This window comes from Choloepus didactylus, chromosome 2 (assembly GCF_015220235.1).
Source record: "Choloepus didactylus isolate mChoDid1 chromosome 2, mChoDid1.pri, whole genome shotgun sequence".
NCBI classification, from domain to species: domain Eukaryota; kingdom Metazoa; phylum Chordata; class Mammalia; order Pilosa; family Megalonychidae; genus Choloepus; species Choloepus didactylus.
In genome coordinates this window covers 239476016-239495068 of record NC_051308.1, presented here as the reverse complement: position 1 = coordinate 239495068, position 19053 = coordinate 239476016, and the positions used below count along the sequence as shown (strand labels likewise).

General features: G+C 40.3%; 1 protein-coding gene and 1 pseudogene across 3 annotated transcripts in view; both read left to right on the top strand.

Moving 5' to 3' along the window:
* Window positions 1-19053, top strand: part of UBE4B (ubiquitination factor E4B) — a 161511-nt gene that overhangs the window by 66119 nt on the left and 76339 nt on the right. For all 3 annotated transcript variants that reach the window (XM_037828567.1, XM_037828565.1, XM_037828564.1), the window contains exon 2: window positions 1429-1615. In XM_037828567.1, the coding sequence (XP_037684495.1) occupies window positions 1429-1615 (187 nt within the window). The remainder of the gene's footprint in view (window positions 1-1428; window positions 1616-19053) is intronic.
* Window positions 11634-11777, top strand: LOC119528403 (annotated as a pseudogene).

Sequence of the window (19053 nt, the reverse complement as noted above, 5' to 3'; positions counted from 1 at the left end):
TTCTTATATTTGTGTCTGTCTGAATTTGTTGCAACATTACAGATCATGTAGCCTCTGGAAAACTCCACTGTACACTTGTGAGACAATGAGAGTGAAACAGGCAAGTGTCTTAGTATTATCATAATAGTTTTGGCCTTATAACCCCCCTGAAAGGGTCCTGGGGACCCTCTTCCCCCCACGGCAGAGAATCCCCAGGCTGTTGATACACTGGTAAGAGCACAAACACTGAGCCCAGACTGTATGGGTTCAAATTCCAGCTCTGCCACTTACCAGTTGGGCATGTTACCTAACCTCTTTTTGCCTCACTTTGCTCATCTATAAAATGGGCAGAAGATCAGTTACTACGTCAATGAATTGTTATGAGAAGTAGATGAGTAAAGATTTGTAAAGTACTTAGAACAGTGCTGGAACACAATTAAGTTCTACCTATTTATTAAATAAATAAAAAAAGACCTCCTTTCCCTCAAGGTTAATTTATTAAGGAAACACGGACAACCAAAGGAAACACACGGACAAGGGTTTTGTGTAAGTTCAGTGATAGATGTGTTTGCAGCAGGGGCACAAGGTGGGACTTCTAAGTTTGGGGGCCATGAGTCATGTTCTTGCTATATGAAAACGATAAAAGGAACAGATTTTCTGCAGTGTTAGAATGACAGAGTCTTAGTTCAAATGAGGTCTGTCCCAGTTAGCGTTTTTTATAATTTAATTTTTTCATCTTTCTTATTTGCAATGGAAAGAATGTGACCAGCTTAGTTAGTTTGCTTTTTGATGCCTATTTAGAATCAGAAGCCTTATCATAATTGTTTTGTATAGTCATTGCTTGGGACAGAGCAAATGGTCAATGAGAGTTTATTGGCTGGTTTGAATAAAACGTGGGGAAACATTTCTGTGGTCCCCTGGGGATTTTGTGGTATGTTTGTGTGATCACTTGCTGACTCTGGAATATTATAAGGAAGAAGGGGCAGATTTTATTTTTGGTACAGCTAACTAAGAAAAACGTGATCGTTTTGCAACTGTGAATGATGGTAAAATTTGTATCTTAATGTAACTTTTGTTTCTTTCTCATTTTTTTGATTTTTAAAATCTCACCTTTTAAAAATGACCAAGTTTTATAGCTTTATTAAAATAAAAACAAACATTAGTGTGATTAAAAGTAAGCCACAGTGTCAGTCAAGGAAGTGATCAATAAAGATGGTAAGAGGATACTGTTTTTAAAAGTGAGGTGGTAACTTGATGGGATAGTAGTATGCTAGATTATTACTTCTCAGATGAGGACCTTTTTTCCAAGGCATATATAGCATCTTGATTATGTAATGCCTTTCCTTGGTCTCTGTATGGTTATTGATAATGTCAGTGATATTATTCTCAGGCAGAATTGTGTTTCTGCTGTTCAGTTATGGAATGCCCTTCTCCCCCTGCGTGTTGTAGATCCGAAGGAGGCGCCTTGCACGACTTGCTGGTGGACAGACCTCCCAGCCGGCCACCCCGCTCACCTCTCCCCAGAGAGAAAACCCTCCAGGACCTCCTCTAGCAGCGTCAGCCCCGGGCCCCTCCCAGAGTCTTGGTCTCAGTGTCCACAACATGACCCCAGCTACCTCCCCAATAGGTGCATCAGGTAAGCCGGCCTCTCACGTCGGATGCGTTTATAATTCTGATCCTAGCTTTCTGTTAAACTTAACAGTTGTCATTTTTCCATAAAAGGTTAAATGAAGTAGACGTCAACTTTTTAAAATGCTGCAAGCAGTAGTTTAAAGAGTAAGATCATTGTAGTGTGTTTTGTTATTGTCCATTCATTTGATAATGATCTGTTAAAATTCTTTTCCTTTCCATAAATTTTATCTTTTTGTCCAAACACGGACAGGTCTTGTCTTTGATGGCAAAGTGATTAAGACTGAATTTAGTTCTGCTGATTTTATCAGTTTGGTTGAAGCTTTTATTTTAAAATAAAATAATCGGAAAATGCAAGCTTGAAATAATAGTTAAAACGGCAAGCCTCTTATTAGGGACTTCTTTGTCTTCATTCTACGTTGGCACAGAACTTTTTCTCTAAGTTTTCGGATAATGAAACTTCACCTGATATGATCCTTTATAACACTCCCTGGACAACCATTTAACTATGGTAAAGGTTTATTTCTTCATAGTAAATAAGCTCAAAGTTGATATGCAGGACTGTCTTTGTTGGTGAATGATGATACTGACTCATACTGTATATTTGAAATTTCTTTTTCTAAGTGAACTTCTCTTTTAAACATAATAATATTACGTACTTTAGACTCTAGTTATGAAAAAGGTGCTAAAAGACTTGCATTAATTATCATATCATCTGATAATTTAACAAATGCTTGTTAGTTCTGCAGTTATTTAATGTGCTCTCCCTCAGTAAGCCTTCTAAATAGTCTGTCTTCTTGATGCAGGGTTATTTGTCAATTAAAAGTATTTGCAGAGCTCCTCTTATTGTAACTCTGAATTATTAGGTATCAGTGTAGATTCTTTTCTGTGTAAATGTAAATGCTTGTTTATAATTCTGCTAATCATAAGAGAGAGATTCAGGCTGAAACATCAATTAGCAATAAACCATGCCTTAGCACAAAATATCTCCTCCAAACATCTTTTTGGAGAACCTGTGTGTCTTCTGGTGGGGTTGAAGGGTTCAGGATTCCAACTGCGTTTCTATGTCTTTCTTGGAGATGGTGCTGATAGTAGTGTTGCTTGCTTACCATGATCAGGGCATGTCTCAAAGGCTGGAATTTATCAGAGAGAGATAAAGAGTTGGGGAGGGAACTTAAAATCTCATGGCATCAGCAAAGGTCAAGCAGAAGACCCAGAACTCCACTGTTCCTGGCAGCCTCCTCAACACTACAGCTCAGCACTGTTTCTCTGTTGGGACCATCATGAGCAATCCTGCCTTGTCCTTTATCCCTTCATAATTCAGCCACCAGCTCTCCCAGGTCCTCATCCCTTATCCCCCAGTCTCCAATCTCTACCTGGCTCGGTACATAAAACTTTCTGACCTTACCTCCTCCCTCCTCAAATCCTGAAATTCTCCTGGCCAGTCACCACCCAAATCCTATTCTGTGAATACCCCTTCCGCTTGGCGTGCTCACCAAATCCAAGCTCTTTCCCTGCACTTCCTCTGTGCTGGAAGGTGGGGTAGGTATCCTCCTTTGCTCCATTTCCTAAAAACACCTGGCTTTGAATTGCGGGTCCCCAGACTCGACTCCCCACCACCCTTCCTTGTTGCAGCCATCCTCTGATCCCCTCTCCCTACCTCATTCTAGTCACCATCTCTCTCTCTCCAACACCGTGTCTGTCTTAATTCAGGATGATTTCAAAATCCACGTGCATGATCCTCCCAGGACACTGACCGACCTCCTTTGGTGACCTTGTCTTCTGCCCAGCTTCAGCTCTTCACCGCTGTGGTCATTTCAATCTCAGTGACTTTCTAACCCACCACCTTCAGCTTTCTATTTCACCCTCTCTAATGCCCAAATCCAGCAATCCTTCAGGCCCACTGGGGTCTGCATTTCATTGATTCTTTCACCTTTTCACTTTCTTTACCTGTGCTGCCTCCCCATCCCCTGTCCCCCATGTCTTCACTACCCTCCTTTCTCTACCCAAATCCCATATTCTCCCTTTCCTCTCTTTTCCTCTCACTTTGTTTTACTCACTTGGTTAAACCATGATCCTGGTTAAATCCCATTCCCCACCCTCTCTCTGTCTTATGCAGCTGAGCAAAGCTAGAAAAAAATTCAGAAGCATGCTACCTGTCTCGTTTAAAATTCATAATCACGAAATCAAGTGAATTCTTAATGCTGGCAGGCAGTTATACCGTATTTCTCTGTTTCCTCTCCCACTCAGCTAGATGGCTAGTTCATACCTTCCCTTTGCCTGAAATCTGTGGCACCTCATTCCCCATGCACACTCTCAGCTGATGGCCTGGCTTCCTGCTTCACTGAGAAAACAGGGGCAAGCAGAAGAGAACTTCCCATCATCACATTCGTCTACCAACCTGTACATGTGCCCAGTTCTTGTTATGCAACCGTCCCTGCCCCTATTTTCGGCCATATCTTAGATCCCATCTCCTCTTAGCTACTCAAGGCATAGCTCTGGCATCTCCCTGTTCTCTGCTTCTTTGTCAGATTTTCCATCTCAACTGGATTTTTTTTTTTTTCTGCATTTACACATGCTGTTATTTCTTCCACTGTGGAAAGGGGGGGGGCGGGCAAAAGAATTCTCTTGGTCTCATTTCCCTTGCCAGCCTCCATTCCACATCTCTTGCAGTGAAACTTCTGGAGTAAGTTGCTTGTCCTCTCTATTTCCTTCTTCTGTCCTCACACCTTCTGTTGAATGTCCTCTATTCAGGCTTTCGTTGAGGCCTCCCATGGTCTACTCTGAGTCGCCATCATTACCATTTGGCAGGACTTTCTCTGTCTCCTCCTTGAAATGCTTTCTTCTTTTTGCTTCCAAAAACCATACTCTTCTGGTTTTCATCTTGTCTCTACCCGTACCTTCTTAGTCCTTTGTACATTTCCTTTTTGTTTCTCTGGCTTCTGAATGTTAGGGCTCCAGGCCTCAACATTTAATCTATTGTTCTTTCCATCTGTGTTTATTCTCTTAACTGATCTTACCCAGTTTCCTGGCTCTAATTACTATTCGTAATCTGATGACTCTTTATATGCCTCCAGCTCCAGCTCAGATCTGTTCCTTACACCTCAGATTCAAACACTGAACAGTCTACTTGACGTTCCCACTTTGAGGTCTAATTAGCATCTCACAGTTAACTTGTCCAAAATTGAGCTCCTGGTATTTCCCCACATCTCAATAAATGACAGCTCAGTTTTCTGCTTGCTTAAGCCTACAACATTATCGCTTCTCTTTTTCTCATACTCTAGATCAGGGATTGGCAAAGTAGAGTATTTTCAGCTTGGCCAGACATACAGTCTGTGTCACAACCATTTACCTCTGCCAGTGTAACATAAATCAACTGTAGACAATATGTAAAATAATGAGTATAAAATATAATTTACAAAAACAGGTCATGGCCGGATTTGGTCCATGGGCTGCTGTTTGCTGACCCCTGCTCTAGATCCATCAACAAAATATAAGACGAATCTGACCTCTTCTCAGCACCTCCGCTGCCACCACCCAGGTCCCACCACCACTGTCTCTTGCTGGATATTGGAGTGGCCTCCTAACTGGTATCCTCATGCCTGTTGTCATTTGCTTCAATCTCTTCTCGAAATAGAGCCAGAGGGGTCCTGCTAAAGCATAGGTACAAATATAACATTCTAGAAGAGCAACGTTATTTTTCACGGCAGTCTCCTTATATTGCCTTCCCAAACTAACAGAATGACTTCGGCAACTCTCTAAAAGGCTTGTTCTTGGCAGTGCACCTCTGTGTTGTGAAGTCCTGATTATAATTCTCTCATCATCAGTATTACTCATAATCACAAGCAGGTAGATGTTATTAGGCATGCTTTTGGTAGGTTGGATAAACAAACTTTCACGAATTAATACATAAACATTTAAAAATTAAAAAAAAAAAAAAAAAGCAGAAAGCAAAACTTCTCCAAAGATAGCTCACGTCCATCCTCTGTTCACAACTCTCCGTTGTTTCCCACCTCGCTCCGAATGAAAGGCCGAGTCCTCGCCGGGGCCAGGGCTGTGTGTGATCTGGCCCGATTACATCTCTGACCTCCTCTCTCGCTGTTCTTCTCCCCACTCCCTCTGCTCCAGTCATCCTGCTTTTTCCTGCTGTTCCTAGAACATTCCAGACATGATTCTAAGTTGGGGCCTTTACACTTGCTGCTTCTTTGCTTAGAATCCTCATGCCCTAGAAATCTACATGGCTAATTTGCTTAGTTGTTCAGGACTCTTTATTCAAATGCCACCTTTTCAATAAGGCTTCGTTTGGCCACTCTGTGTAAATTGCAACCCCTATCCTACATAGATACTTTTTCTTCATCGCTCTTATCACTAATTGACATAGCATGTATGTTACTTGTACAGTTTGTTTTTGTCCGCCTCCCATACTAGAGCGCAGTCTCCACGGGGACAGTATCTGTCCATATTGTTCATGGCTGTGCCATGACTCAATGGCACGTCGCTAGTACCTGGTAGGGCATGGTAGGCTCATGGTAGGCCTGACCCAATACCTGTGAATTAATATATGAATTGCATGAGAAAACAGCCAAAACAATATAGGCATGTGTGGCTTAAAGAAAAGAAATTTCAAGAGGATATGATAGCTGTCCATTCAAAAAAAGTGAGAAGTTACCATGAGGAAGGTGCTTTTTTTCTGTGGGTCTAGCAGGTAGATGTTGGGCCAGTGGGCAAAAGATTTATAGAGACTTTTGCTTCAGGATCAAAAATCACCCTCTAAACAGAGACAAACAAATTCTGGGTGATCTGCCACCCTTGGTAAGGAGATCTTCACCTAGAAGTGATTTGACAGCTTTCTTAGTTAAGTTTCTTCTGGTTGCAAGTTCTTAAAGCAGGTATTGGGAAACTGTAGGCAGCCCCTCAAGTTGCTCCTCCCAGTTGTCATCCTTACTTCTTTCATTGCTGCCTGCTTCATTCCTCCGCACCTCTGCAGACTGGCATCTTGTCCTTCTCTTGTCCGTCAGGTTGGCCTCTGCTCACTCCTTCGTGGCCATGTTAGTCCAACCAACCAAAAGAGACTGGCTCTGAAGCCACATTTCTGTGGAAGGGACTGCTTTCCCAGCTTGGGCAGATGCCTGTACTAGACAGGTGAACTGAGCCAGGGGTCAGGATTGCATTATGCACAGACGCCACTCTTGTTTTAACCGTTGCATGTGCATGGGAGGGGAGCTGGGAAAAAGGAAGGGAATCATTTGTTAGTTGGACAGTTATTCCAAGAGGTCTCTAGGATATTAGGGGTTTTGGAGATGCAGATTAGGCCCTGGAAGGGAGAATGTCTAGGTGACCTTTAAAGGTACCTTCTCACCCTGAGATCTGTGATTCTGGTGGTCTTTTCTGCCTCCTGTTTTTGGCACACACACACACACATATGTAATATGATATGCATGTATTTATACGTTGAGTTCTTTTATATTTAATTATAAGGATCAGCATTTAACACAATAATCATTTAAATATTTTAAAAAGAAATCCTGCCCTATTACTGGACATTCAGGTTTTTCCTATACATCTTTCTATAAGGATATTTTAGCACTTGTCCCTAGAAATGGAGTTGGTGGGCCAAAATTTTAGTTTTATTTAAGAAATATTTCCAACATGTGGGGAAAGAGTGGGTGTAATAAAATGAACTTGTGTTTTCCACCTCCAGGCTTAAAAAACAATTGCAAATAACAGTAATGTGTGTGTCTTTCCTGATTGCATCCCCTCTCCTCCCTACTCTGCAGCGTCTGTCCTTGGCATTTGTCCTGTCCTTGCAGGTCCATACACTTTTATAGCCTGTGTCCGTGCACAGCACTTGTTTCATGTGTTTTGAAACTTCGTGGCAATGGCATTAGGCTATGCAGATTTCTGCAACTTGCAACTTTATGCTTTTGTAACACGTTATGACTTTTTAATGTGCTTTTGCTGAGTTTCCATTGAATTCTTGTAAGATTTGATTTGGGGGCTCATTTGCAAACTTCTGCATTAATCCATATTATACACTTTATCAAGAGGTTACGTAGTGTAGTAGGGGTAGTCCATGGGCTATGGAGTCCTGTTGATTTACATATCCTAATCGTTCAATAAATATTAACTTTGTTAGATTTGCCATTCTTCCAGCCCCTTGATATCTTGAATTCTGATTTTCTTATCTAGTAGATTATTTCTGCTAGTTTCCTATTATGCACGAATTTGATCAGCCTAAAATCAACATCCTCATTCAAATTGTTGTGACAGTTGTTGACTGTAGGCAGGGCCACAGGCAAATCTCAAAGCACAGGACCAAAGCACACTGCAAGTGACATTCTCTAGATCAAGGTTACAGGTGCAAATATCCCCAGGGAATAGGGAGTGGGGTTTAAGGAGTACTAAAACAAATAATAAGCTGGAGAGTGCAAAATTCAATCCATAAACATTCTAATTCAATTTTTAAAAGTAGTTTTGTTGGCCAAACAAAACAGGTCGGTGGAGTTTAGCCAGGTTGTCCTCATCTGGATCGCACTGACTCAGGTCCTAGAATGTTCTTTCAATTCATATGCTTTCATCTAGTCCACATTTATTATCTTGTCTAAAAGATGTTACAAGAGATTCTTTAAGTTGCTTTGCTGAGATTCTGATATGCATACCCATCTCATGTCCCAGTCTCGCGGGCTGGTAATATATCCTAAAAGTAAAGTAAGTTCTAATTAGCCAGCCCAAGTCGTACTTAGTCCAGGTCAGCTTCTGGTGGTCACGCGTAACTTTCCTAAGTTTCTCGGATTCATGTTTTTAATGGCACTTGTTCAGAATCAGTATTAAGCTGAGAGGTCTGTAATTTTCAGGTACCTTCTTTCTCTTGCTGAAAATCGGATCTACATTTCTCATCTCCAGTCTCCTAATATCTCTCCTATTCTCTAGGACTTTGGGGAGATCACTGCAGCTTGCCCTCCTTCACAGAGATCCCCAAAAATCCTGTTTACTTTTTTTCCTAGTATTTTTACTATATGAAACTTTGTTTGCTACCTTGTTCATCATCTCTGCCCCTTGCAGCCCCCACCTGAATATAAGGTTAGGGAGGGACTGCCTCAGTGTTGTCCAGTACATCACTCATGTGTAGCACCTGGTAGGTGCTTTGTAAATGCCCAGGGTAAAATGATGCAATGAATGAAATACTCTGTTGGAAGTGTTAGAAGCGAAATAGTAATTGTGCTCTATTTCAAGTGTGCCTTCCTTTGCTAACCTCACTCCTATTGCCACAACCAGCAGGCCAGTCTCTCTGCTTTTCCTGGTGCTCTGAACAGAATTTTAGAAATTTCTAAGCCTATTCATTTTCTTTTAGAATATCTCAGACATCCAAAAAAGGTATAAAGGATACATTGTTACAGAGCATTACTTTAGCCTGTTTTTAACTTATGAATGGACAAAACTTTTCTTGAAGATCATTGCCACATTTTCACAGTCATCCTTGATTATGTTGCTTTTGCATTTAAGTTCATCCCGCATTTACTTAGAGTTTATTGCAGGCCAAGCATGACGCTAGGTCATGGGGATGCCAGGATGAGTAAGGCTTAGTTTCTTTCTTCTAAGAGCTTCTGTCTAGTTGGGGAGAAAAGGTTCTTTTACTTCCTTTTAAAAATTTGTGCTTATTAGATTCCCAGGAGAACAGACTGGTTTTCTTCGTTTCTTCACCCACCTTTTTCCTTTGGATCATTTTATGATCAGAAACATATTTCTTTAGAACTTTTTCCTTTTTCCTTTATAACTTCTTAATCCCCTTGGCTGATTTTATTTTACAGGCTTGTTTTGAAATTGTGCTTGCTTATCTTCCCTCTGTTCCCTCTGATGTTTACCCATTAAACATTTTCCATCTAACCAACTAAAGCTTTATCCTTCCTGGTCCTCTGGACCTCTCCACAGATGTGGCCCTTCCCACCACTGATCCTTTATCAATCAATTTCATCTTGACAGAATTATTAGGTCTAATGGAACGGTCTTCCAGTTGCTTTTTCTACCCTTTATGTCAGTTCCTAACCACCGTGGTTCCAGGGATGCCTTTAGTTGACATCCCTGAAAAGAGCTTTAAATGCATGTAATAAAATACACAGAATTACAAAGGTAATCAGCTATATTGATTATATAATCAGTTATATTGAATATATTTTGAAATATCAAAATATTGAAGGATTGTGATATAGCAATTTATGTGCTTTATTAATGTGCTAAAGGAAGGAGCTAGCAGCTTGTCAAAAACTACTGTGATTTTGACTCCTTGAGTCCTGTCTGTGTCAGGGAGCCCCACAGACGGGCTCTGCCTTAGGAGCTAGTGATGCAAAGACAGACAAGTCCCAGTTAGGGGTCTCTAGTGCATCCCGTTCAGTGTAAGGAGACAGAATTGTGAAGCATTAGAGATGCTGGTGTGGTGTACCTGACACAGTAGAGCCACAGTCACTTCCTCAGGCTCAAGGCTGTGGTTTTTTTGTTGTTTTGTTTTTTTCCCAAGAATTTTAGCGCTGGGATTATCTTAGTGAAAATTCTGCCAAAACGGTTATTACTTCCATATCCCATGATTGTTAGTCGTATCCACTCTCTTCATGTAACTCCATGTCCCGTCTTCTTTTCCCAGCCCTCAGATTTGCCCAAGAAGACCTATAACCCGTAGAGACAGTGCCACATAAACCATTCACAATTTCGATTGTGTTTGTCTTGTTTCCCTAGCTACATTGGAAACTCTGAATTAGCTAACTCGTATTTCTCTTCTATTTGTTGAACTCAGAGTAGGAATCCAGGGAGTAATTCGGTTGATTTGAGAATTTGCTGAGACTTTTCTCTCCATATCTCTCCAGTCTCCCAATTGGAATCTAATGGAGTGAGTCTAAGAGAAAATGAAGGTTTTGACATCTTTGGGTGCAGAAGGTTTTGTCACTTTTGATGCCTGGAATTGAACGCTCAGACTAAGACCCTTGATGCTGAGTCCCAGCTGGCCTCCAGCCAAAGGATGTCGGCGGGTTTGGCAGGATTAGTCTCTTGAAGTGGACTCATTTGAGCCACACCTTTTCCCTGTTGCCTTATCAGTCCCCTCTTTCCTTTACTAAGCAACTCTTCTCTGCCTGTCTTCCTCTTGTGATAGTATTTTGACTTTTTTTTTTTAGCTGAATAAATCACCTCTAACTTTAAAAAAAACTGGAAAGGGATGGAGATTTTCCTACTTCAGTTCCATCATATGTGAAACATAAGTGACTTACCAAGTTAGAGAGTTTACTAATAGCGTCCTTTCCATTTGATGCTGCAATCATAAATTTAGGAAGCATTCCAAAAGCCCCACTGTATACTTAAATATCTATTAAAGATACCTACTGTGAAAGGTACTCTGCTAGTTATTGCAGGGGAGTGGCTCTAGATAAAGAGTGAATATGGCATGATACCAGTTTTTAGGGAACTCAAAATCTAGTTATATGCATCTATCCTTTTTAGACTACAAGAGTTGGGTAGACTAATATAATTTACATTCATTTGTTCAGTGTGGATTTTTCAAAAAGTTTTGTAAATACAGAAGCATCGGTGAATAAGTAGGGATTATATTTTACGAGATTATTTGAACTGATAGATTGGGGGGAAAAAGCCACTGAAGACTGGTGAAATAAGTTTCCCCTTCCCTCTTATCTAGTACTGAGGTATGCTGCAGAGTAGACCAGAGCACGCGTTGACTTAACAAAGGCTCGTCTATTCTCTAACCTCGGGGATTTGCTGTTATTCCTCATTCATTTCTCATCTGCTGATACAGGTGTGACTGTACAGTTTATAAACACTTTCTATTTTATGATTTCACTGGGTCTTCTCAGTGGCCCTGTGAGATTGGCTGCACAGATACCAATGTTACTAGTTGCCAGGTGAAAATTTTAAGTAGAAGTGACTTGCCTTAAGGTTACATAATTAGAAATTATGGACTCAGGGTTCCAGTCCTAGTCTTTTCTTTTAAATTATTATTATATAAACTTCATTTTGTAATAATTTTAATCGCTTCTCAGCCTTTTGGCTAAGATCAAGTGTAGTATTTTGGAATAATTTTAGATTTACAGAAAGGTTACAAGATGGTACAGAGAATTCCCATATACCCTTCTGTACTGTTTTTCCTAATGATAATATCTGGTGCATTTTTCAAAACTAAGAAATTAACCTAGGTATATGACTATTAACTAAACTAAACAGAACTTTCCCTAGTTTCCTCTCGTCTGTGATCATTTGTTTTTCATGACCTTGACGATTTTGAAGAGTACGTGTCAGTTTTTTTGTAGAATGTCCCTTAATTTGGTTTTGTCTCATGTTTTTCTCCTGATTAGACTAGAGTTAATAGGTTTTAGAAGAGTAACCACCTGGATGAAGTACCCTTCCCACCGTATCCTGTCAGGTCTGTGACGCCCACATGACATCACTGGTGGTGATGACCGATGTGGTGACCTTGGTCACTTGGTCCGGGTGGTATTTGCTGGGTTTCCCACTGAAAGTTACTGTTTCGCCCTTTCTACTCAATTCTTTGGGATACTTAAGGGATGGGAATTAAGCTTCAGTCTCCTGAAGGAGGGAATATCTCACTGTTATCTGGAATTCTTCTGTAAGGAAGGTTTGTCCTTCTATATTTAATAGTATGTGTTCTTCTGGGGTTTGTAATGCCAAGCCACCACAATGTATAAACTTGTTTTTGTGGTTTTAGAATGAATAAAACATACAGTTTTGGTTTAAAATAGCTGTAATTGAAGAACTGTTCAGCAGTTTGCGGACAGAGGAAGTAGCAGCATTATTCTGGGAACCAAAGGCCCTGTGTTTTAATATTTGCTCTGTTTCTAATTTGCTGAAGGTCCCAAGGGAATTTCTTAGAATTTGTAGATGTCATTATTCTTTTTTTTTTTTTTATTAAATTCAGTTTTATTGAAATACATTCACACACCATACAATCATCCATGATATACAATCCACTATCCACAGTATGATAACATAGTTATGCGTTCATCACCACAATCTATCTCTGAACATTTTCCTTACATCAGAAAGAACCAGAACAAGAATAAAAAATAAAAGTGAAAAAAAACACCCAAATCATCCCCCCATCCCACCCCATTTGTCCTTTAGTTTTTATCCCCATTCCTCCACTCATCCATACACTAGATAAAGGGGGTGTGATCCACAAGGTCTTCACAATCACACTGTCACCCCTTGTAATCTACATTATTATATAATTGTCTTCAGGAGTCCAGACTGCTGGGTTAGAGTTTGGTAGTTTCAGGTATTTACTTCTAGCTATTCCAATACATTAAAGCCTAAGAGGTGTTATCTATATAGTGCATGAGAATGTCCACCAGAGTGACCTCTCGACTCCATTTGGAATCTCTCAGCCACTGAAACTATTTCGTCTCATTTTGCATCCCCCTTTTGGTCAAGAAGACACTCTCAGTCCCAAGATGCCGGGTCCACATTCATCCCCGGGAGTCATACTCTGTGTTGCCAGGGAGATTTACACCCCTGGGAGTCGGGTCCCACGTAGGGGGGAGGGCAGCAAGTTCACCTGTCGAGATGGCTCAGTTAGAGAGAGAGGGCCACATCTGAGCAACAAAGAGGTACTCAGGGGGAGACTCTTAGGCACCATTACATACAACTTTAGATGTCATTATTCTTTATCTGTTGAAGAAGTGGGTTGGATAAGATCTTTAAAGTCACCCCTCCCCCCCATTTAAATATAGCTTTTTTACTGAGGCTTTAAGGTCCCTTAGAGCAATTCCGTGCTTCTTTTTGTATTAGGATTTAGCAGGCCCATGTGTGTGTGTGTGTGTGTGTAATATTGCAACAGCTCCAGCATTATAGCTTAAAAATAAGTATTTGGTCTAGTTTATACCTGAAAGAAAATATCATTCAGGAAATAATACTACAGTACTAAGATGAAAATCTTACAGAATTAAAACCCTTATTTCTTTTAGAGCTCTGGACTCCCCACATGGAATGCATAATTTAACCATAACAAGCTCTTATCAGGTATAGAAGTTTGGAAAACTGCCATCTTGAAAATTTGTTATTCATATGTTTTAGGCAGACATGGTTTCCCTATGCTTTTTTTTTTTTAATTTTGAAATAAATTCAAAGTTACATGAATAGTTGCAAAAACAGTACTAGCCCCATACACAGAATTCCATCATACCCTGACCCCCCACCCCCGATAGCTCAATCCACCAATTTTAACATGCTGTCACATCGCTATTTCTTTCCCTCTCTATCTATCTATCATCCATCATATATTTCTCTGTCTTCTGAACATATGAGTTAGCTGCACACATCCTTGAACATACACTATAATTCACGTATGTACTTCCCATGAATAAGAACACTCTTTTATGTAATTCCATTAAGCACAGCTAAGAAGTACAAGAGATTCAACAATGATACAATGCTTACATTCTATATTTCCTTTTCCTTATGTCTCAACTGTGTCCCTTCGAGCCACCTGTCCTCCACCCTCCAATCCCATCCAAGTTCATCCTTAGCATTCAATTGTCGTCTAGTTAGACTTTTTTTTTTTTTCTTTTTTCAATTGTGGAAACATATATACAGCCTAAATCTTCCCATTCCACCCCCTCCCTAGCCTTCCATTAGTGGGATTAATCACATTTAGAATGATGTTATGCTCTTTCCCACCATCCATTACTAGAAATTTCCCTTCACCTCAAATAGCAACCCTGCACTCCTTTCTTAACTCTCCATTGCCCCTTCCCCCATTTCTCTTATCCCAAACTCTACTTTTCATCTCTATGGTTATATTATCTGATAATTTCTTTGTGTTTACTGTGGGGCTTAAAATTAACCTCTTAAATCCTATCAATCTTGTTTTTCTTTGATACCACCTTCACTTCAATAGGGCACATAAACTATGTTCCTATACTCCTTCATTCCCCCACCTTTATATAGTTGTCTAAAATTACATATTTTACACTGAGTTCAAAACCACTGATTTGTCCTTAGAGTTTGTGTATTTTTTATCATGTAGGAAGTAAATAGTGGAGTTATAGTTCAAAAATTATTGACTTCTATTTGTATTCCATTGTGTTTAGAGAATGTTCTTTGAGTATATTCAGATTTTTTTTTTTTTTTTTTTAAATTTCTTGAGGCTTGTTTTATGTCCCAGTTTATGGTCCCTTCTGGAGAAAGATCCGTGATCACTAGAGAAAAATGAGTGTCCTGGTGATTTGGGATGTAAGGTACTATATATGTCTGTTAAAATTCTCTATATCTCTTTCTCCTTTCTTTGTCTCTCTGTTGGTAGGGCTTCCTTTAGAATCTGAAGTAGGGCAGGTCTTTTATTGGCAAAGTCTCTCAGCATTTGTTTGTCTGTGAAAAATTTAAGCTCTCCCTCAAATTTGAAGGAGAGTTTTGCTGGATAAAGTATTCTTGGCTGGAAATTTTTCTTTCTCAGAATTTTAAATATGTCATGCCACTGCCTTCTCACCTCCATAGTGGCCACTGAGTAGTCACTACTTAGTCTTATATTGTTTTCTTTGTATGTGGTGAATTGCTTTTCTCTTGGCTGCTTTCAGAACTTGCTCCTTCTCTTCCGTATTTGAGAGTCTGATCAGAATATGTCTTGGGGTGGGTTTATTTGGATTTATTCTATTTGGAGTTTGCTGGGCATTTATGCTTTGTGTGTTTATATTGTGTAGAAGGTTTGGGAAGTTTTCCCCAACAATTTCTTTGAATACTCTTTCTAGACCTTTACCCTTCTCTTCCCCTTCTGGGACACCAATGAGTTTTAAATTTGGAAGTTTTATTTTATCTATCGTATCCCTGAGATCCATTGCGATTTTTTCAATTTTTTTTCTCCATTCTTTCTTTTGTTCTTTCATTTTCTGTTCTGTGGATTTCTAGGACACTGAGATGTTGTTCAGCTTCCTCTAGTCTTGTATTGTGAATATCCAGAGTCTTTTTAATTTGGCCAACAGTTTCTTTTATTTCCATAAGATCTTCTATTTTTTTTATTTACTCTTGCAATGTCTTCTTTATGCTCTTCTAGGGTTTTCTTTATGGCACTTATATCCTGGGCCATGGTCCTCTTGATGTCCTTTAAATCCTTTGCCATGTTTTCATTCTTTGATTGTAGTTCTTTAATTAATTTTGCAAGGTACAGCGTTTCTTCTGAAATCTTGATTTGTGTGTTTGGAGCTGGATTCTCCATACTGTCTGGTTTTATCATATGCATTAAGATTTTCTGTTGTTTTTGGCCTCTTGGCATTTGTTTTGTTTGATAGGGTTCTTTCAAGTTGTATCAAAAAAAAAAGGATATCGGTCTAATTTTTCAGAGACACAGTTCGGTGGCGTACACTTTCTCTTACTAACCAGCAGATGGCATCTGTGAGTCTTTAATTTGTTAGAATTGCAGCTTGGTGACATACACTTTCTCTAACTAACCAGCAGATGGCATCCGTGAGTCACTTATTCCCCTCCAGTCAGTTCTCCCCAACTTTGTGGTATGTGGGGATCTGATTCTTTTGGGGTCCAGTTGGTGCACTTAATTTGGGTGTGTTGTCGGTGCTGTCTGCCCTCAATGAGGGCGTGTGCCTGAGTGGTTTGGGAGGAAGGGCAGGTTTAACAATCAGATCCCCCAGGTGTTCCTGGAGATTTAAGGCTGTTCTCTGCCGCTGACACAAAAGTCCTTGGTATTGGCATAGGTTCCCTGGGATTTCCGAGCAGTTCCCCCTTCCCTGCTGTGCTTTTCCAGGACCTCTGTTGGGTGGGGGGGGGCCTGCCACGTCACAAGTGAGCGCCGGCCTCCAGGGAAGCCCTGGGCCGCTGGGCTGTGTAGGGGTGTTCTCAGCCCGCTTCAAAGATGGTTGAATGGGACGCGTTAACTTCCCCCTTTCCGCACAGCTCCGCTCTTCCAGCTCCAGGACAATCAGCTGTGGGTGTATTCAAGGCCACTGTCCACGGCCGATATTGTGTTGTGTGAGCGATGCTGCGGGAAAGACTCCCTGTCAGGCTGGGTTTCTTGTCTCGGGTCTGTGCTGTGTGTGCAACCGGGCAGGAGTAGCCCTGCCCACTGGGGAGACAGGTATGAGGCTGGCTTTCTCAGCTCGGCTCTGCGCTGTGTGCTCGGCCCCGGGCAGGAGCAGCCCCATCCGCCGGGTCGATGGCTGTCAGTCTGGGCCTCTCAGCTCGGCTCTGCGCTGTGTGTTCGGCCGGGGCAGGAATAGCCCCAACCACTGGGGAGACTGCTGCAAGTTGTGCGTCTCCCCTTTGTTTCCCTGGACCCGAGACAATCAACAGTGGGTGCGGGAAGGGGTATCCTCCACCCCAGACACCGAGACGTTAGTCCAGACTGCTCCCGTCTTATCTGCAGCTGTTCCCGGGCTTCTTTTATTTTTGTTCTAAAAGTCCAACGCACCGTTTCCCCCCAGTGCAGCATGGCCGAGGGATTCAGCCTACTCACTCACTCGTTTCAGAATGCAGACTCCTGGTTTCACCAAACGCACGTTCCCTGTGGCTTTAGCAGAACTTGTCCAGCTGGTACTACTTTGGAAGTGGTGTTCTGGGTCCTTTCTGGTTTTTTATCTAGTGTTTTCCACGGAGGTGTTTTTTTCTCTGTCTCAGGTTGCCATCTTAGGTTCCTCCCCCTATGCTTTTATACACGCCCTCAGTTTTTGGAGATTTGTTTTTAAGTTGATATGTAGGGATTTTACTCATCTTCTAAAAAAAGGATCAGAGGTTATATCTGGGTTTTAATTCTTTAACATCTGCCTTTATGGAGATGAAGGAAGAAAAAAATCCTTATTCTTTGAAACTTGGCTTCCTGTCAGTGATTTAGATGTTAGGGGTGGGAGAGGGTGAAGACAAACATGAGCGTGTGTGGTTTGAAAACAAAATGATATTTTGTACTATCGCCTTGATTTGCTTTTACTCAGGATATATACTGACTTCTAAATAAAGTCAAGAAGAGCATGAGTTTTTAAAAAGAGTGGGATCATGTGGTGTTAAAAGATTGGGGAACCCTAGTATAAATAATCAGTTTTGGGGAGAAATTGCCCCACTTCACTCAGAATGTGAAGTTCACATGGAAGGTACAGGAAAAACTATTCAAAGTTTTTATATAACTATCTTTGATGTCTTATAATATTATAAATAAGGCATATTATACTATCTATTATACCCTGATACTGTATTTTTATATTGCACACATAGTTTTAAGCCACATCTCGTTTTCCTTTCTGTAACATAGGTACAGTATATATATGTTTTTGTTAGTGAAAATAAGCTTTATTACATCAAGTAATAAATACATCCAAAGATGCACACAGTTTTGGTCATTTTTTTCCAGATGTTTTGGTCGATTTATAGGAAGCATAGAACAGAAATCTACGTACAGTCTTGGTATGAAAATTTTCAGGGTCCCTGTTAGGTTTGAGAGGTTACTCTTTCATTTAAATTTATAATTTTGCACTTTTTAATTGGCTTCAAAGCACTAATAGTCATGCAAATGCCTAAGCAAAACAGAAGTTATATTAAGCATAATTTACACCATGTGACAAACTGGAACTAGCTAGTAGGTGAAGTGTTCTGTCAATATTTATTAAAAATAGAATCCTTAGGAAGTCCTGAAAAATCTATGACAAAGCTACTAGAGCTAATAAGTGAGTGCAGCGAAGTGGATGGGATACGAGATCAATATGTAAAAGTCTGTAGTGTTTCTGTATGCTAGTAATGAGCACTTTCAGGAGGAAATCAAAACAAAAATTCCATTTACAATAGCAACTAAAAGAATCAAATATCTAGGAATAAATTTAGCCAAGGATGTAAAGGACCTGTATTCAGAAAACCACAAAACATTGCTAAAAGAAGTCAAAGAAGACCTAAATAAATGGAAGGACATTCTGTGTTTATGGATTGGAAGACTAAATATCGTTAAGAAGTCAACTCTACCCAAATTGATTTACAGAATCAACACAATCCTATTCAAAATTCTGATGTCCTTCTTTGAAAAAATGGAAAAGTCAATTATCAAATTTTTTTGGAAGGGCAAGGGGCTCCGAATAACCAAAAACATCCTGAAAAAGAAGGACGTTGGAAGACTCAAACTTCCTGACTTTAAAGCATATTAAAAAGCTACAGTGGGCAGAACAGCATGGTACTGGCACAAAGATAGACATATTAATCAATGGAACCAAATTGAGAGTTCAGAAATAGACCCATGCATTTATGGTCAATTGATTTTCAATAAGGCTGCCAAGTCCACTCAACTAGGACAGAGTAGTCTTTTCAGCAAATGGTGCTGAGAGAACTAGATACCCATATCCAAAAGAATGAAAGAGGACCCCTGTCTCATACCTTATGCAAAAATTAACTCAAATTGGATCAAAGACCTAACTCTAAGAGAGAGAACCATAAAACTCCTAAAACAAAATGTAG